A 20,323-nucleotide genomic window follows, 5' to 3' on the forward strand; every position below is an offset into this window, starting at 1 on the left:
AACTTCAAATTCACAGAAGTGCAAGTGTTGCTCAATAGAAACTAAGATCACTCTAGAGGCAACTATTTTTATGGCTGTTTCTCCATGTATGTATATGGCTTTAGTAATTAAATAAAAAGTCGGCTAATTAATTGTTTTGCTTCCCTCTCTGCACAAGTAAAACTAATTATACTTGCTATTTCGATTGCTTGGAACAAAAATAAAGTGAATGGTGATTACCAATGTGGCAGACAATTTTTTTTTGTGTTGCAAGTATCATTTTTATTTTTCTTTATAAGATGGTATTTTAAACCTACGAAAAGTTATAGGCATATGCATTTAGTATTTTAAATAAAATGTGATATGAATAAAAAAAGTCAATTCCCTTTTTTTGAATAAAAAAAAATATAATTTCTATACCCTAATTATGTGTGATATACAATTATGTAGGGTGAGAAAAGGTGAGATAATATTGATTTGTTGTTATTCCAACAATCTAAATATTATATAAGTATGGGTCATTCTACAGTACCCCCTATTTTTTTAGGGGGGTACAGTACCCTCTTTAATCTTGGCCATAGATTTTACACACTTGGATCTTGACCATTTATTTATTTTTAATGAAAACTAGTTACCAGTTAAGTAGGTAATATATAAAAGCAAGAATGCATAGACAAACAAACTAGTATGCTCTCTCTTGCGTCTTCTCTCTCACATCTTCTCTCTCAAATTGAAAACCTAGTGGGTGTTCCTTCTTTTACTTCAAAATAGGATTTTTTTTAAAAATAACTATAAAAACCAAACTATATTATTAGTTAGCTAAGGTTTGAAACAAATTTGGTATCTAACAAATAGAGTCCTTTGGACTTGATTTTGGAATGCTAAATCGACTGCACTGAACTCGATTTCAACATCGTCTATAGCTGATGTGGATACTTGGTCCATGTAAGCATGAAAATTGAGTATGTAATGCTCGATTTTGGTATAGAAAATCGAGTCTGTAAAGCTTAATTTCATTACTCAGCAATACCGACAAACAAAGCACCAGAGAACAAAGCAACCCAGGTGGCAAATGCTTTAGGCGATGGCGGCGAAGGCTGAACACGTCGGAGTTAATGTGGGTGTTTCTTGCCGCTGCTTTGGTGATGTTGCTGCGGCATTGTTAGGGCCGCCAATCTGGGTCACAGCGTCCACAAACCTCTCATGGAGCTCGGCAGTCCATTGCAGTTGGGGCTTTGGATTCGAAGTGAGAACAAAGCATGCATCACTCGATAAGTTCGTTGAGGAGAAGCAACCCAGGCGGCGATCTGATCAGGTATTGGGTTTTGTATTTGGTTTTGTTCATGGATTTTTGGGGGCTTGGAAGAACAAGCAAGTTTCTGCAGATGTTGAAGCAGAGTACAACATCTATTTGATAGAACTCGAGTCCATTTGACTCGAGTTCCATACCTACGTGGACAAAGTATCCACATCAGCTGTAGACAATGTTGAAATCGAGTTCAATATAGTCAATTTAGCATTCCAAAATCGAGTCATTTGGACTCGATTTGTTAGATACGAAATTAGTTTCAAACCTTGGCTAACTAATAATATAGTCTGGTTTTTATAGTTATTTAAAAAAAAAATCCAAAAATACTAAACGATGCATCTCTGCAATGCTTGGCTTCAACCACCGATGGCCCCAGAGAGAGAAGGACTCATTCTCTCGAGTCGTGTGCTTCGTCAATAACTCCTTAAAACCTGATGACCTAGATTTTGTCTACTCCACTCTCAAATGGATCTCTATCATTGACCTGTGAGATTTCTTCAATTCTCTTTACTCTTAATATTTTTTTTAGTCTTATCAATTTATATTCGATATTGGGTCTCACTTTTCTTCTTTTATTTTATTTTTCTCATTTTGACTCTAAAATATTGGGTATCTTTAGCTTTTTCAGTATCATTTCAATTCTGGGTATGTTTTCTTTTTCCTTATCTTAATTCAAGTTGAAAATTAGTTTATTTTTGTATTTGTCTCTAGAATTTAATTATGCCTTTTGTTTGCACGAGTAAATAGCAATAATTTTCTGGCTCTGAATTGTGGATTATTAGATGCCCATTTGACTGATGATTGAGTTAAGAAATGAATCCCTTACAGTGAATATTGGGGTTTAAGGTAAAGTGAGACTACATAAAGAGTTGTTCTTCACTTATGGTTTGGCGCTTTTCCTTTTTGTTTCATTTTTCATATAGAAAGCTAGTTTTGCTTATATTTCATCCTACCTAATGTGGGTTGTTGGGGGTATTTGGATGACATTTATCTATGGAATCGGGCTGATTTCACTAGGAAAAAATGTATTTTTTTTTTCTAAAGTTAAATTAATTAAGCAATAGTGATAGAAGACCTTTAGGGGTTGATTTGTGAAATGCAATAGATAATGAACTTGTTTATCTTTCTTGATATTGAGAAATGGAGGAATTTCTAATTATCTACTGAAATGTTAGCTGTAAAGTATGCCTTAGCTTGAGTCAAAGAGCAGGGAAAGTTGCGAGGGAGTAGAGGGATGACTACTGCAGTTGTGAAAAATTTGTAGCCATACCATTCATTTGCCTTGTTTTGATGGGTTAGTTTTGAAACTATCCTAACGGAATTGAATTGAAAACCTTGTGAAACATGCCATTCAGTAGCTTTGTTTTGTTGGGTTAAATTTGAAACTATTCTAATTGGAATGAACTAAGTTCCTTGATAAAAATCTACCCCATTTATAAGTTATTACTAAGAACCTACTCCTAATCCAGTGGTGTAACCAGAGACTAATCCTTTATTGATGGGTTTATTAAATACGTTTAATTATTTGCTTACTCTGTGTATTGCTAATGTAAATGGGTCCAAACACTTCTAACATGTTTTTTAAAGTAATATCTAATTTTAATAACTTGGCTCATATATAACCATTTCATTTTTCCTATCAAGATAACTCAACTTATCAATATGAATAATTTATTCTTTGTTTCCTTTTCAGCCTCATTTATTCTTGAGCTGTTATATGCTACTCCTTGGAAATCCCAACTGTTAAAAATACACAAGGGTTTAAAAGCAGAGAAAATGAAAAAGCCTTGTAGTTAATTTGGATAATTATCATGTTATTTGGGGTTTCCAAGGAGTAGCAAATAACAGCTCAAGAATAAATAAGAAGAATTAGTTCGATAGATTTTGATTATGGTTTTATTTCTTCATAAATTTGGCTGTTTTTACTTGTTTCTTCTTTTCCCCCCCTTACCAGAGAGATGCAAATAGTGCATTGGAGCAAAAATAGATAAGAGGGAGAGATAATAAAGTTATCTTTGTGTTTATAAAATTCTATTAAGAGAAAAGACAATGTAGTCCAAGGATGCTGAGTACTTTTAATCAGTTATTCAAAATATTGCTAGTTTTAGCTATTTCATGTCTTGTTATTTAATTGTAGTTGTTCAACAATTAAAACATTGAACAATATTTTAAAGTCTCACTTGGTCAATTTTGATTTAGCTTTGATTTTATCACTTTTAAAGACATGACAAGCATGAGAGGAAGGTAGAGTTAATTGACAATATTTTTCTGCCTCATGAAGCAAAGATTATAAAAGGGATACCCCTTAGTGTTTATGAATCACAGGACAAACATATGTGGTTACCCTCAAACCATGGCAAATATACCACTCGGTCAGCCTATAAACCGCTAGCAAGGAATGGCAGAAATTTGATGCCAAGCTACTCATCAGGGGAAAGGAGTACACAGTTATGGAAAGGGATATGGAATCTACAGCTCCTTACAAGGTGAAGCACTTGATTTGGAGAGCAGCTAGTGAGGCTTTACCAACTTTGCATAACCTATTGCGTAGAGGTGTGGTTAAGTATGCTTGCTATCCGAATTGTAAATCTGATGGTGATAATTATCAAATCACTGTTGGCCAGGGATGTCTCTCATCCAGAGTATGGCCATGTTATCCAAGATGTTTTGTTTATTGGTTCTGGTTTTCTGGTCTGTAACTCTACCCATGTCAAACGCTAAGGCAACTCCGTTGCCCATTTTCTTGCCAAACGTGCTAAGTTAGGAAATGAGCTATAGGTTTGGTTTAAGTCTATTCCTGATGATATAGTTCCTCTATTTTAGAGATGCTTTGTAATTTATTTCATCAATGAATAAAACAAGGGCCTCTCAACCTAGATTCTTAAAAAAAAAAGAAAAAAAAAAGACGTGGCCTGTGTGTTCCCCTTAAAAAAACTGCAACTTTATGCAAAATTGAAATAATGGATTCCAATGACCACTCGTAGATCAAGTTTTCCATATAAAAATAATTATCTATAATTAAAAAAAATGTTTCATATCACCACACATAAATTAATTCAAATGACCATCAAAGCACGTTGAGCTCACATGTTGCACGAGGTCATGAATTATCTTCTATATCATTCTGATTTAATCTCTCGTGTTTGCTAAAGGATTTTTTCATTTCCGGCATAGAATGATGTACTTTGATCCATTTGCTCTTTAATTTCATTATAAAAAAAGAAATAATCTAAAACATTTCTCTAGCTCTGAGATATTAATGGTGATATTTTGGAACTTATATAAGATCATTGTCATGGGTTTTATTAAAATTGATGAATAGCCACCAATTCCAAAGAGTTACTTGGAGAGGTAGAGAGTGTAAGAGTGATGGACATACTAAAACTCCTTATATAATCCAATATCTTTTTATCAAAATATGAAATTTAATTTTTTTTCAAAAAATTGTAAAATATCTCAAATGCAAAGATGGCTAGAAGGACATGAGAGAGAGAGAGAGAGAGAGAGAGAGAGAGAGAGAGAGAGAGAGAGAGAATATTGTGTTGGTACCATCCAATCCAATGTGACTAAAAATAAATAAATGAACTACCAAATGTGACATTGGTACTGACTATTGTAATGTTAGTACTATCTAATGAGACAAACACATGAAACGGGTTTGAATTTTTTTTCCAAAGAAAGAAAGCATAAGATACTTATCATTAAGTTTTGTGAATGTGAGTAAATATTGCACATTAGTATTTATCTCTCATCACAAATAATGAATGTTGCACATTAGGATTCCAATCTCAAAAATCCCTATCCTTGATTCGAAACATTCAATTACGAAATGGAAAATATTAATTAAAAAAAAGTTCAAATAAAAATTAGGATTCCAATCCCCCCAAATAATCAATAAAAAATTAAATTTCAATTTCTCAGATTCCAATCTCCTAAATCACCTGAACCTAGATAAAATTCACAATATTAAAGTCAAATCTAATAAAAATGCCTAAAAAACATGTAGTAGCGTTGATTGATGTCTATTTTATACTGGATCTGTATTTTCAATTTAAAATTTTCATCAATCTTTGGATTGGATTTTTTTGCATAACTTGCTAATTGTATGGTCACCCTATTTCCAACCTTAGACAACACAATAAACACACAATTGTGATTAAGTTGCAAATATTGCATAAGAACAATTAGAGAGCACATAAGGTTATACATCTTTGGTATTATAGTATATATAAATTAGAAAAAATAAACATCAAGAAAGTGACCTCAACTATGTTATTTTATAGGGAGGTATGGCCCTGAATGTGATGGGAGCTACCAAGGGAGATACATAGGAAGTTAATTGGTATATTCAAATATTTGTGGAAGAAACCAAGATAATTCCATCTGATTTTTCTTGTGAACAAAAATAATTATTGTGGTTGGGCTAATTTCTTGGGATAATTTTTTTAAAAAAGATTTTAGATCTAAATTTTTTAATGACTTTTAAAAAATTGTCATTGTAATGAGCGGTTATTAGTAAGTAAAAATGTGACTTTAGTGGTAGGCTTAAATATAAAATTATGGTCAGATATGATATTAGTACCACCCACTGTGATGATTGAACTGTCAAATGTAAGAAAAAAATAAGGTACCACTGAATGTGACAAAAGTACGGTCAGAAGTGATGTTGATACTGCCCAATGTAATAATGGAATTATCAAATTTGAGAATAAAGAATTGGGCACCACTGAATGTGAAAAAAGTAGAGTCAAATGCAATGTTGGTACTATCTAATGTGACAATGGAACCATCAAATTTGAGAAAAAAGCAAGGGAACTACCAAATGTGACAAAAGAATTATCAAATATGATGTTGGAACTGCACAATGTGAGAATGAAACTATCAAATGTAAGAAAAAAAAAGGGGAATCACCGAATGTGACAAAAGAACTGTCAAATGTGATGTTGGAACTGCAGAATGTGTAAATGGAATCGTCAAATGCGAGAAAAATAATGTAACCACCCAATGTGACTAAAGAATTGTCACATATAATGTTAAAACTGCACAATGTGAAGATGAAACCATCAAATGTGATGGAAAAAAAAAGAAAAAAGAGAACCACCAAATGTGAGAATGAAACAATCAAATATGAGAAAAAAGTAAGGGAACTACCAAATGTGACAAAAAAATTGTTACATGTGATGTTGGAACTACACAATATGATAATGAAATCATCAAATGTAAGAAAAAAAATAAGGGAACAGCCAAATGTGACAAAAGAACTATCACATGTAATGTTGAAACTGCACAATGTGAGGATGAAACTGTCAAATGTGAGAAAAAAGTAAGGAAATCACCAAATGTGACAAAAAAACTGTCACATGTAATGTTGGAACCACACAATGTGAGGATGAAACTGTCAAATGTGAGAAAAAAGTATGGGAACCGCCGAATATGACAAAAGAACTGTCATATGTAACGTTGGAACTGCACCATATGAAGATGGAACTGTCAAATGTGAGAAAAAAAGTAAGGGAACCACTAAATGTGACAAAAGAATTGTCACATGTGATGTTGAAACTACATAATGTGAGGATGAAACCGTCATATGTGAGAAAAAAGTAAGGGAACTATCAAATGTGACAAAAGAACTGTCACATGTGATGTTGGAACTGTACAATATGAGAATAAAACCGTTAAATGCGAGAAAAAGATAATCAGATATAGCATGTTACCTACTAGTGGGTACCGTATCCTCCTTTTTTGTAGTTACGGTAGAATTACCCTATGAGTAGTACTATTACAAATTATTAGTTTTTCATGTAGCGAGGGAAGTGATTCTTGACAACGGCCTCAATCTATATAAGTCAGATTTTAGAATAATACGTATTCTAATCAATGGTGAAAGTCAAATTTTAGAATAACCATTTGGAAACAACTTCCTTTTACCTTTTATATATATATATATATACAATAGATTTAATATATATATATATATATATATATATATATATATATATATATATATATATATAATAGATTTAACCTATCTCTATGCTAATTGTTTTTTATCTTCAATATAAAAGTCTTTAAATTTCTTTTTATCATCAATATAAAAGTCTTTAAATTTGAAAAGTTAAATGCCAAGCATGTAGTAGTGGATTTTAATTCTAATAACAGAAAAAACTATAAAATCCACTTTTGGTATTGTAAAGATAGGATTTTATTAAAAATAGTATGCATAAATTGTCAAACAGATCCTACTTTTAACTTTTAGCATGAATAATAGCCAGATCCTATTAGTTGTGATTTGTGTTACTTCAATCATGTTGATGACTAATGAGTTATAATGTTCTTGGAAAGCTTGCAACCTGTGCATCTTATTATAGGAGTATAAGGACTAGATAATTGAACAACAATTTGCAAATGAGTCATGTTCTTTTTGTTATTCTTTCATGTGTAGGAATTTTTTTTTTTTTTTGGGTGCAGATTGTTGCAATGGCAGCCGTAAAGTTTCCTACGTTAGAAGTGAACTACTTGATTCTCAAAAAAAAAAAAAAAAAAGTGAACTACTCTGATGGTACAACAGTGAAGGTGCCAAAAACTTCCAAATGGAGATATTGTTGATGTGGACAAATCAACTATCCCAAAGGCATCTTTGCTATGTCTTTCATTCCGAGAAAACTCGTAGGTATTGAACTATAGTTATGCTTATTTGGATTGCTTATTCACTTAATATCTTGTACTACAACCTTTATGTGCAATAAAGCATGTAACAAGTTAAGTGCTTTATGAACTACTTAACATGGTTTCATACATGATATTCGTACATGAACTACTTAAATTGGATTTGTTCATTATATCTATCTGATCTTGTTCTGTTTTACTCATAGAGATGGTGTTAGTGAAGGCCAATTTAGTCAAGTTCTGCTTTATGAGATGGATGCAATAATAGCTCAGGAGTCATTGTACTGGGGTGCCCTTATGTATCAGATAGGCATTTGCCAGGAGTACAAGGACAAAAAAGATTCAAAATCAACATGAATTTTATTTTTTATTTTTTTATACAAGATAGAATTCTACTCTAGCCTAATCTAAGTGTATATGTATGTGAAGCTCTCTCCTGGAGACTTGAACCCGGCCCTTGCCCCCTACACTCTATAAGCACTTATACTTGTGAAGTGACTATCGCACCAATGGTGTGTGGTGGTTAACATGACTTAATTGTTGAATATTAGTTTTTTTGTTGTCTTTATGTTGACACCTTGGTCTCTAATTTTATAGCTGTTTCTTTCAGGTCTGTCTTTCACTAGAGGCAAATTATCTGCTGCCAGTTACTTTTGTTGTTGTTTGAAAAAGACACCATACACGCCTTTTTCCTACAGATAATCAAACAGATAGGAGTGGCAATATTCAACCAGGTTCCCATTTTGTCACCCTAGGGTCAATTACAGTTTGTTGATTTTACAACAACTGACTGCATATCTCTATGTGCAGATACTGTTGTCGATACTAAGATTTGCCATCCAACTGAGTTTGACTTCTGCCTTAACAGCCATGCTGTAATACATGCAAACCTTTGATTCATTGTAGAATTAACTTTCAGAATAGTTGGCTTTATTTATGGATAGATTTTGATTTATAAATAGACATACCTTCCTTGTAGAGTAATGATTTTAGTTCAATTGTATTGTACTTGCAGGGGACTAGCCAGCCTACGCACTACCATATGTTGTACGATGAGAACAATACCGTAGATCTCTTACAAGTGCTAACCAATAATTTGTGTTACACGTAATGCCCTTCTGACCCCTGGTTTTTTTTAATTCCTATTATGCATCAGAAAAACATTTTTGTTGTGTTATTTTGTAACTTAGATCAACTTCCTTTTCAGGTACGCAAGGTGCACTCGATTAGTTTCCATTGGTTTGATATTGTTTCTCTTTTGTTTCCTTTTTCATATTTTTTATTTATTTACTTTTTCATTGAAATTACCATTAGAATGTGCATATGCTTATTTCTCAACTAAAATGATAACTCTTATTGCAGTTCCTCCTACAGGTTATGCCCGTTTAGCAGCTTTACAAGCACGCTATTACATTGAGGGTGATACATCAAATGGTGGTTCAACTGGGGGTGAGAACAGAGTAGAGTTCCGACCCTTTCTTCTGATCTAGGATAATGTTAACAATATAAAGTGAGGTAAAGTGAGAGAGAGACTGAATAGTCTGTATATTAATGTGTATATAACAATGTACAATAGAGAGCCTTATATAGGCTAGGTATGTGTGCAGTACAAGTAATATGAGTGAACTACAAGTACAGTATCCTGGGCTAAGCCCAATGGGCTAAACTAGTCTAAGCTATACACTAACATCCCCCCTCAAACTCAAGGTGGCAAGGAGGAAGCCAACTAGAGTTTAGATATAAGATCTCGAAGACGACCTGACAGGTGAGTGTTGGTGAAGATATCAGCAGGCTGGTCAGTAGAGGAGATGGAGAACAACTTGAGAATTCCTTTCTTGAGATGCTGGTGAGTGATGTGGCAGTCGATCTCAATGTGCTTGGTGCGTTCATGGAAGACATCATTATGAGCAATGTAGATAGCACTACGATTGTCACAATAAAGAGGAGTTGCAGTAGGCTGTGGAGCATCCTTGTTAGCTAAAAGCCAGCGAAGCCGGACAAGCTCGCAGGTGGTGTTAGCAAGGGCACGGTACTCAACCTCAATATTGGAACGGGAAACCACATCCTGCTTTTTACTATGCCACGAGACAAGAGAAGTACCCAACAAGAAACAAAAACCTGTGATAGAGCATCAATCAGTTGGATCACCTGCCCAATTTGCATCTGAATAAGCATGAAGCTCAAGAAAAAATCAAGAGGAGTAATAGAGACCATGATAAAGTGTGCCCTTAACATATCGGAGAATCCGAAGAACGGCAACATAGTGGACAGAACGAGGGGCATCCATGAACTTACTAGCCATATCCACGGCGTGTGAAATATCCAGACGAGTAACAGTGAGATAGATCAGACTACCAACCAACTGACAATAGCGAGTAGCATCTGATATAGGTTCACCATCCAAAGGTGTGAGCTTTGCATTGTATTCCAAGGGAGTGGAAACAGTCTTGTTGTTGGTGATACCAGCTTTGGAGAGAAGATCAGAAGCATATTTAGCTTGGGAAAGATAGTATTCATCAGAGGAGGAGGTAACCTCAAGCTCAAGAAAAATAGCTAAGAGTGCCTAAGTCTTTCATCTCAAAATGTTGACTAAGGAAGTGCTTAAGAGAGCGGATACCTGTAGAATCATCTCCAGTAATAATCATATCATCAACATAAAGAAGAATAAGAGTGATACTAGCAGAGGATCTTTGGACAAAGAGAACAATGTCATAAGGACTCGAAGTGAAACCCTGCTGAGCAATAACTGAGCTAAACTTTTCAAACCAAGCTTGAAGAGCCTGCTTGAGGCTATAAAGAGCACGGCGAAGGCGGCAAACTTGACGGCCTGAGTGTGGATAGCCAGGGGGTGGCTGCATGTACACTTCTTCTTGGAGGTCTCCATTAAGGAAAACATTCTTCACATCCATTTGATAAAGAGGCCAGCGGCGAACAGCAGCCACAGCAATGAGACATCGAACAAATGTAAGGCGAGCAACAAGAGCAAATGTTTCCTCATAGTCAATGCCATACTCCTAAGTAAAGCCCTTGGCAACGAGGCAAGCCTTGTATCATTTAACAGATCCATCAGCCTTGGTCTTAATCTTGTAAACCCACCTACAACCCACTACAGACTGACCAGGAGGCAAATTAACCATATCCCAAATGTGATTCTTATGAAGGGCATTTAGTTCTTCGTTCATAGCTTACTGCCAAAGAGGGTCAGTATGGGCCTCACGATAGGTGTGAGGTTCATAGAGGGTGGGAAGAGCAAAAAAGCAGTGATAATTAGTGAGATAAGGGGGAGGAATGCTTACCCGAGTGGAACGACGAAGTTTAGGACCAAAAGGAGACTTAGGAGATGGTGGTGCCATAGGATCCAAGATAGGCGGGTCATATGCCGAGGACAGAACTGAAGATGAGTCGTCTGGAGAGGCAGTTGATGTTGAAGAATCCTCCATAGGTTCAGGATAGAGAGGAAGGAAAAGATCAATAAAAATGGGAGACTTTGAGGAAGAAGACGCAAGAAATTGCTAAAGACTCGTGAAAGGACGATGTTCCCAAAACTCAACATGACAAGAGACACGAAGGCGATGAGAAATAGGATCATAGCAGCGAAACTCCTTTTGAGATACACCATAACCAAGGAAACAACAGAGACGAGCACGAGGCTAGAACTTTGTTCGTTCATGAAGAGGAAGAGCGACAAAGCAAGCACAACCAAAAACCCGAAAAGAGGAGTAGTCAGGAGTTTGACCATAAAAAAACTCGAATGGTGATTTGTTATGTGTAGTTGGTGAAGGAATATGATTAATGGTGTACACAGCAGTGAGTGCGGCCTCACCCCAAAAGCGCTCAGGAAGAGAGGCAGAAATGAGAACGGTGCAGACAACATCAAGAATGTGACGATGTTTTCGTTCTGCACGACCATTTTGTTGAGATATGTAAGGATAAAATTGCTGAGGAAGGGTACCATGACTGTCTAAAAAGGATAGGAAAGATTTATCATTATATTCTTGAGCATTATTTGATCGAAAGACTTTGACAATGCGATTAATCTGTGTTTCAATCATTTTATGAAATGTTTGGTAAATAGACACAAGTTTAGACCTATGGTGAAGCAAATAAATCCAAGTATATTGAGAAAAATCATCCACAAATATGACAAAATATTTTGATCCCCCTTCGGTAGGAATAGGTGCAGGACCCCAATTATCAGAATGTATAAAATCAAAAGGTGCAGAAGAAAAAGAGTCACTATTATTAAAGGGCAATTTTGTTTGTTTTCCAAAATGACAAGAAGTACAATCAAATTTTTGAAACTGAATTGAACCTAAGTGACCTTGAGAAGCTAACAACTGAAGACAAGACAAGGATGGATGATCAAGACGAGCATGCCATAGATCAAGTGAGAGGGTGGCAATGGTAGCAGCTGCAGAAACAACTTGTGAAGGAATCTTCAAATCTTTCACCTCAAACATGCGACCAACTTTACGGCTTGTCCTAAGCACTTGACCCGTCCGGGGATCCTGCACATCCACACCATGATTAGTAAATAGAAGATCTACGCCTAATTCACAAAGTTGACCAATAGAAAGTAAATTAAGGGATAACTTTAGGATATGAAAAGTGTCACTAAGGGATAAACAAGGAGAATAGATTGTTCTTTTATGACTAACAGGCATAGGAATTCCATCAACAGTGTAAATGGTGATTGGATGTGCTAAGGGTGCCTTATCGAAAAAATTGGGATTCATCAGGAGTTATATGGTTACAACATGTAGTATCAAAAAACCAAGGTTGTTTACCTGAGGCGACAGAAAGAGCAATGGAAGTGCGGGATAAAACCTGTTGAACAACTGCCTCAATATCAACCGTAATAAGTGAGGAAGCTAAAGATGGATCTGTAGGAACTGATGGATCTGAAGGACATACAGCAGCTGCCCGAGGAAGAGAAGCTTTATTCTGCTCTTGCACAAATTTCTGTAGTTTGCGACAAACTGAGATGTCATGGCCTTTGGCACGGCAAAACTCGCAACGAGTACCTTTGGAAGACTGAGAGGTGGGACGCCCAAATTTTATTCGTGGAGGAGCAGTGAATGCAGAAATTGGAGGTTGTGGAGATAGTGTAGCCAATACATGATCAGATGATGACATGTGATGAGTAAGCCGACGGTTCTCCTCAGAAATGAGCTCCTTGACTGCAGCATCAAGAGAAGGAGTAAGAGACCGGCTAAGCAAAGAAGCTCTAGTAGGCTCAAAATTCTCACGTAAACCCATCATGAAATGCATAAATTTACGGCGATCTCGATATGTGACAAAGAGCTCAATGTCCTTAGAACACACTAGTGGAGGATTGCAGCAGAAAGTTGTTCCCACATAGTAGAAGTCTGAGAATAATAATAAAAAATAGACTGACCTGTCTCTTGGCACATTCGATAAAGCTTTGATTCAATGTGGAACTCCAAGCTTGAATCATTAGTACAATTATAGCGATCGGCTAGAAATTTCCAAGCAGCCTCAGCAGTCTCAAGACGAGGAAGAAGATTATGAATGGAGGGAATAGAGGTATTGATAAACCAAGACAAGATCTTACTCTGAATACTCTCCCATTCCTCTAGGCATTCTTCATAATCATCCGTTGTAACAGCAGTCTTGGAGGCATCTTCAGCAGCTGTGGCTTTGGACTTAGGGTTTGGCACTGGCTTAGAAATTGAACCAGTCACATATCTCCATAGTTTACGACCCTTGAGGAAGACAGTCATATTCAAAGACCATGCATGACAACTAGTGGGACCATCCAACATAATGGTGATAGGTCAATCATTTTGTTGAGCCATAATGAGAAAAATGACCAAAAAATGGGATTTAGAGACCTCAAATGCAAAAACGGAGCCCAAAATCGGAATCTACGCAAAAAACTGAGCAAGACAAGTCCTGTTGAAATTTTTTGACTTCGGTCAAAGTCAACAGTCAATGGTCTGGTCAAAGTCAACGGCTCGTGTGCTGACGTGGCAGTGTGACGTCACCCTAGGGATGACGTGGCAGTTTTTGAAACGGAGCAGGCGCGTGATGGCACTGTCCTGGCGCGTGAGAGTGGCTGGCGGCGCGTGGAACTCGTGCTTGTGAGGCAGAAATTTCAGTAGGCGCGTGTGGGCACGTGGGAGGTGGTTTCTGGCGACGCTTTGTTGGGTTTTGCTTGGGATCGGAAGATCTGTCAATCTATGCCTTGACTTTGGCAGTTTGATCAACAAAACCGGCGAAATCCGAGTGTTCTAGGGATTGTGGGCGTGACGACGGTGACTCGCTTCTGACTGTGACTATTGGATGAAGGCAAGGGCAGCGGAAGAACACCAGAGATGTCCACAGGACCAGAAAGTCAGAGGAATGACTTTGATACCATGTTAACAATATAAAGTGAGAGAGAGACTGAATAGTCTGTATATTAATGTGTGTATAACAATGTACAATAGAGAGCTTTATATAGGCTAGGTATGTGTGTAGTACAAGTAATATGAGTGAACTACAAGTACAGTATACAGGGCTAAGCCCAATGGGCTAAACTAGTCTAAGCTATACACTAATAGATAACGTGAAAGAAGTCATGTTTTATTGCTGAGATAGGTCTTTTGTGGGGTTGGATGATAATGCTCATAGTTCCTTCTTATGTTTCTCTACTGAGATTAGTTAGGCCTTCTGTGGGGTTTCTTTTGGATGATGCTCATAGTTCCCCCTTTTATGTTTCTTTCTTTTGTTAATACTCTTGCGATTGGTGCTTTGGTCTTGTTCCCATTGCACAGAGGCTTTGTGCTTTAACTTTCTTTTGGGCATATTTTTATGTATGTGAAACTGCTTTCCTTGCCACGAGCCTTTAAACTGTGGTGAGAATGGTATATAATTTCCATAGCAAAGAGACAAAGATCAATACTCAGTATATTGATGTTGTTACAGTTGGCTTTTACTTGATGCAGTTGAACTGTGGTTGTAAGTGGTAACATTCTTGAAAAGGTCGTCAAGTTGCCCGAACTGGGAACTTGGGTCAAGTTTCTGGAAATGGCAATTGTGGTAATGCAATGGTCGAGTAATATTCGCTTTCAGATCCAACTCAGGTCAATATGACCACTTTGCTCAGTAACATGGAGAGTTTAGGGGTTGTTGAGAAATGCCCCTAGGTAAATTTATGTAAGATAATAAAATGGTTGGGCTTGCAAGCCAATATACATGCAATTGCACACGCACGGATAAAGCACAGGCGATCAAGCCCTGAGTATTATCCCCAGCAAGAAGGCAGTGGCTCGAATTGAAGTCATTGTTCTTCATGAAACATGGGATAACTTCAAATTCACAGAAGTGCAACTATTTTTATGGCTGTTTCTCCATATATGTATTTGGCTTTAGTAATTAAATAAAAATTCGGCTAATTGTTTTACTTCCCTCTGTACAAGCAAAACTAATTATATTACTATTTTGATTGCCTGGAACAAAAATAAAGTGAATGGTAATTACCAATGTGGCAGACTATGTTTTTTTGTGTTGCAACTTGCAAGTGTCATTTTTATTTTTCTTTATAAGATAGTATTTTAAACTTAAAGTTATATAGGCAGGCATATGAATTTAGTATTTTAAATAAAAAGTGATATGAATAATAATAAAAAATTAATTCCCTTTTTTTTATGGGAATTAATTCCCCTTTTTGAATGAAAAAATAAAAGTAAATTATATACCCTAATTTTGTGTGATCTACAACTATGTAGGGTAAGAAAAGGTGAGATAATATTGATTTGTTGTTATTCCAACAATCCAAATATTATATAAGTATTATCACAAATTATTAGTTTTGCATGTACCGAGGGAAGTGATTCATGACAAATGACGACCTCAATCTATATAAGTCAGATTTTAGAAAAGTTAAAAGTTTTAGAATAACCATTGGAAACAACTTCCTTTTACTTTTTTTTTTAAAGATAAATATAATGGATTCAACCTATCTCTATATTCTATGTAATAATTGTTTCTTATCATTAATATAAAAGTCTTTAAATTGTCTTTTTATCATCAATATAAGTGTCATTAAATTTGAAAAGTTAAATGCCAAGGCATGTAGTGGATTTTAAATCTAATAACAGACAATTAGCAGTTTAGCATATTTGCATTTTGATTGATAGTTAGGAGTATAAACCAGTTTTATCCCTAAAAATAAATGCTAATATTTAAGTTAAAATTAATTAATCATCATTTTTTTGTTCAATTTAAGATTCAATTTTTTTTTTTAGACAAGTCTAGTCGAATTGCAATTGTAAAATAACAACGACAATAATATGTTTAATTGACACTTGGGCTTACGCAAGTGTTATTTTGACCACCATATGAAATCTTTGTTAAAGAAAAAAAAAAAAAAAAAGCTCAATAACTACTAGGAGAAAAAATTATGAACAGTAGTTTAATATTGTAGCTCAATATTTCATTTTCTTTTTACGTGTAACTGAACTTTTGGTCCCTACATTTTAGGTCATTTTTCGATTTGGTTCCTAAACTGATTTTACTCCTAGGTCAATCCCTGACTTTTTAAAATTGTTTTTAAAATGGTTCCTACCGTCAACCCAGTTACGAAAAAAGCTGAGATGGCAAACGTTCTACTTGCTGACATAACATCGACGTAGAAATTAAAATATTATTAAAAAAACTTATTTAGCATTTTTCAAATACCACGCCATATTTAAATTAATAAAAAATTAAAACCAAAAATCCAGGTCAGAAATTTTAAAATAAATAAATAAACATTAATTAAATTAAATTAAGGAAAGAAAAAAGCTTTTTTAGCTTAAAAAATTGAGTTCCTATCCCCAAAAAAAATTAATCTAATTTTTTTTTAAATCTTAAATTTTTTTTTTTTTCAGAAGAATATATTCATGTTTTTTTGTGTTCTTCCTCCTAGTATGATTCATATTCTTAGCAAATTAATATTTATTTTCTTATCATTTTCTGTATCTTTCTTGTGCTTTCTTTATAACTAAATACATCAAAACAAAATAAATTAATTGAATGTCTTTCTTGTCTTCTTTTTATTTTTTATTTTTTTTTTATTCCTTTCATTATTTTTTCTAAACATGTTCTTGTTCTTTGGGTTCTTCCCCATAATCAATCTCCAGAGCAAAAGAACCAAACTCCAAACCCAGATCTCAACCAGACCCCAAACCCATATCTCCAGCAATCAAATCCAAAAACCCAAGCAACCAGCAAAGCACCACCACCGAATCAAATCTTCCAAAATTTCCTAGCAAAAGTCATGAGGGCAAGGTTGTCCAGGTGTACCGTCGCAAGTGGGTCATCCACATCGAGCGAATCACCCAAGAGAAAGTGAACGGCTCCATCGTCAATGTCGGTGTCAACCATTCCAAGGTCGTCATCACCAAGCTTCGCCTCGACAAGGACCGCAAGTCGCTTCTCGACCGCAAGGCTAAGGGTCGTGCTGCTGCTGATTTAACTGGGTTGGGGTTCGTGGGATTTTTTGTGATAGGAACTCAATTAATTTAAACTGAAAAAAGCTCTTTTTTTTTTTCTTAATTTAATTAAATTTTTTTTTTTTAATTTATGACCTGGATTTTTTTGTTTTAATTTTTTATTAATTTAAATCTGACATGTCATTTCAAAAATGCTAAATAAGTTTTTTTAATAATATTTTGATATCCACATTAGCGCCATGTAAGCAAGTAGGACGCGCTGTTTTCCACAGCTTTTTCTGTTACTGGGTTAATGGTAGGAACCATTTTAAAAACGATTTTAAAAAGTTAGGGACCAAATCGAGAAATGACCAAAATATAAGAAACAAAAGTGCATTTACGCCTCCATTTTATACATATTTTCTTTCCCCAAAGTCTTTCTAGTCTCTCCCACACCAAAGCTCTCTCTCTCATATAGCAGATTAGCTGGAACTCGAGCTTTGATTTGTCACTTCAAGTTGAAAAACATTGATTTGAACCTACAACACGATCTCCAGAATCGAGTCGAAGATGAGCTTGTGAGAGAAGATAAGGTGGTGGCTGTCTCTTCTTTAAAGTGGACAAGAAGTTTTGTGATTTTTGTGAAGGGTTTATAACTTTATATGCAACTCTGTGAAAATTGTCTTTGAATTTGTGATAACACACCCCCTCTCTGGTTTTTTGTGAATTGTGAATGAAAAAAAGAAAAGAAAAGAAAGAGATTGATTTCGAGAGAAAAAATATTAAATTAAAATAATATTTAAATGAAATGGGGAAAAAATAAATAGCCTAATGCATGCACATATGAACCAAGTAAAGTATCCAAAAAAAAATATGGGCTTTAATTAGTTACTATTAATTAAGATTGATATGAATCCTGTTAGCCCAATATGTCCTAATAAGCCTACAATTTCTATATGTCAATTATGGATTTGCAGTTGCACATTGCATCCTCTGAGATCTATAAAACTTTTTGGATCTTAACCTTATTAGCCGAAGAGATAAGTTTTTTTTTTAAAAGAAAAGAAAAACCAAAGTGATTAGTTAGCTCAACACAAATCAATAATCTTCCAAAGGAATTCCTCGTTGAACCCTCAATTGCTCAAAACAAACTTCTAAGTCTAACACTTTTTGGAAGAACTCACATTATATGTCTAAATCTTGATTTTTTTTCCCCCTTCTTTTTCATTTTATTCCTCTGGGTCAATATTTCATTGATGAATACAAACAATAATGCCAAAACTAGCATTTTGTGCGTATTAGGGAAGAAAAAAAATATCATTTAAAACAAAAAAAAACAAAAAACAAACAATGACTGTCAGTTAATTAGGAATTCAGTAACCAATTATAAGTTTCAATAAAAAGTTGCCGTTTAGGTCAATAAGAACAAAATGACATTTAGATCATAAATAAGGGCAGCTGAACAAGATGCATTTGAACAAGAAAATATCTCATGAGAATATTGAGACCAACTTATAGAATGTTCCTCTCACCATTGGTGTGCCCCACACACTTGTGAGAGTCACATGTTATGAGATGAACGCTCCATAAGCCGGTCTTCAAATTTATATTTTTCCATTTGAACAGGTCCCATCATCAGGTAGTCTAATGGTTGAGAACAACATAGAGCATTCACAGCAGTGGAGCTAAATAGCTATATTGTTATTTTAGCTCCACTCAAACCCCAAAAACCCACCTGCAGCAGTGGAGGCAAAGCTAAAAAATTTTAGCTTTGCGCTACAATGCTCATGTATCAATACATGAGCACTGTAGATGAAAGTTATAATTTTTTTTTTTTTTATTCGGGCATGATAGATCACTCTCTGAAGCATTTCACTCTCTCCTCTCCATTTCACATTTCACTCTCTCCTCTCTCTTTCTCTTCACAATCACACTCTGAAGCTCGCTGCTGCTGACGCCGCCTTCAACGTCAGCTGAGAGCTACGCTGACGCCGCCTTCAACGTCAGCTGAGAGCTACGCCGACGCCGATCAGCTGAGAGCCACGCCAACGCTGATCAGCTGAGACCCACGCCGACGCCGATCAGCTGAGACCCACGCAAGCTCACCGCCGATCAGACCCACGCCGATTCAGCTCCACGCAACACCGATTCACCGCCAATCCGCCGATCAGACCTCCGCCTCAATCCACTTCTCTTCCGCCGATCAGACCCACGCCGACATTGTCCTCCTCACCGAAGCCCAGCTCTATGATTGATGATTTTTATTTTGTTTATAATTGGTGATTTTGTTTGGTCTAGGTTGAGGGAAAAGATTGGAGATTTCGGTTGGTTTTTTTTTTTTTTTTTTTTTTTGCTGCTGTGGACTGGTGGTGGTGGTGGTGGTGGTGGTTGTTGTGACTGTGGCTGATGGTAAAGGTGGTTGTGGTTGTGGTTGGTTGTATGAATGTTTTTTGAGTTGTGGGATATATTATTTTATTGTAGGAGGTATATTATTTTATTGTGATGTTTATATTATTTTATTGTGTTGAAAGCTAAAATAGATCCACTGCTGCAGCATATGTGTAGATATGTATAGGTAAAATAGATAAAGTAACTTTTGGTGAAGCTAAAAAGCTAATTTTTTAGCTCCACTGCTGTGGATGCTCTAAGCTATCAACATGTAGTAAAATGCTGAACATTGCTTCTAATAACTGTAAAATTTTCAAAGTTCAAGTACTAAACCAATCAGGTCTTCCATTTGGGTCTGACTATTATAAGATAGCCCATACATGGAACAAGTCATTAGTGCTTCGTAATAGAGGAGGCCCCTAGAACTTAAATTTGTGTTATTCTACCAGGCTACAAGTATAAAATCAAGTAAAATGCATGGAATATGATGTCATATATGTAAAAAAAAAAAAATAATAATAATAATAGTAAAAATATGTTACAGAAGTAAGAACACAAGAAG

At 35.5% G+C, this 20,323-nt stretch overlaps 1 protein-coding gene across 1 annotated transcript; it reads right to left on the minus strand.

The window, feature by feature from the left end:
* Nucleotides 1-11,604: 11,604 nt before the first annotated feature.
* On the minus strand, nucleotides 11,605-13,698 carry LOC142606377 (uncharacterized). The gene is made up of 4 exons (XM_075777739.1): nucleotides 13,353-13,698; nucleotides 12,742-13,278; nucleotides 12,276-12,503; nucleotides 11,605-11,915 (listed from the first exon to the last, which is right to left on the minus strand). Exons 1-4 carry the CDS (start codon nucleotides 13,696-13,698, stop codon nucleotides 11,605-11,607), a joined length of 1,422 nt encoding a protein of 473 aa, XP_075633854.1.
* Nucleotides 13,699-20,323: the final 6,625 nt, after the last annotated feature.

Source organism: Castanea sativa, chromosome 8 (genome assembly GCF_040712315.1).
Source record: "Castanea sativa cultivar Marrone di Chiusa Pesio chromosome 8, ASM4071231v1".
NCBI lineage: Eukaryota > Viridiplantae > Streptophyta > Magnoliopsida > Fagales > Fagaceae > Castanea > Castanea sativa.

Bases quoted from the DNA above. Each gene is read 5' to 3' on its own strand.
- LOC142606377 (XM_075777739.1), bottom strand. From the start codon at position 13,698: ATGACTGTCTTCCTCAAGGGTCGTAAACTATGGAGATATGTGACTGGT. The intron at 13,279-13,352 runs GTCAGTCTATTT...ATCCTCCACTAG, and splicing joins TCGAATGTGCCAAGAGACAG to TGTGTTCTAAGGACATTGAG. The intron at 11,916-12,275 runs GTCACTTAGGTT...TATCCTTTTTAG, and splicing joins TCAGTTGTTAGCTTCTCAAG to ACAGTCATGGTACCCTTCCT.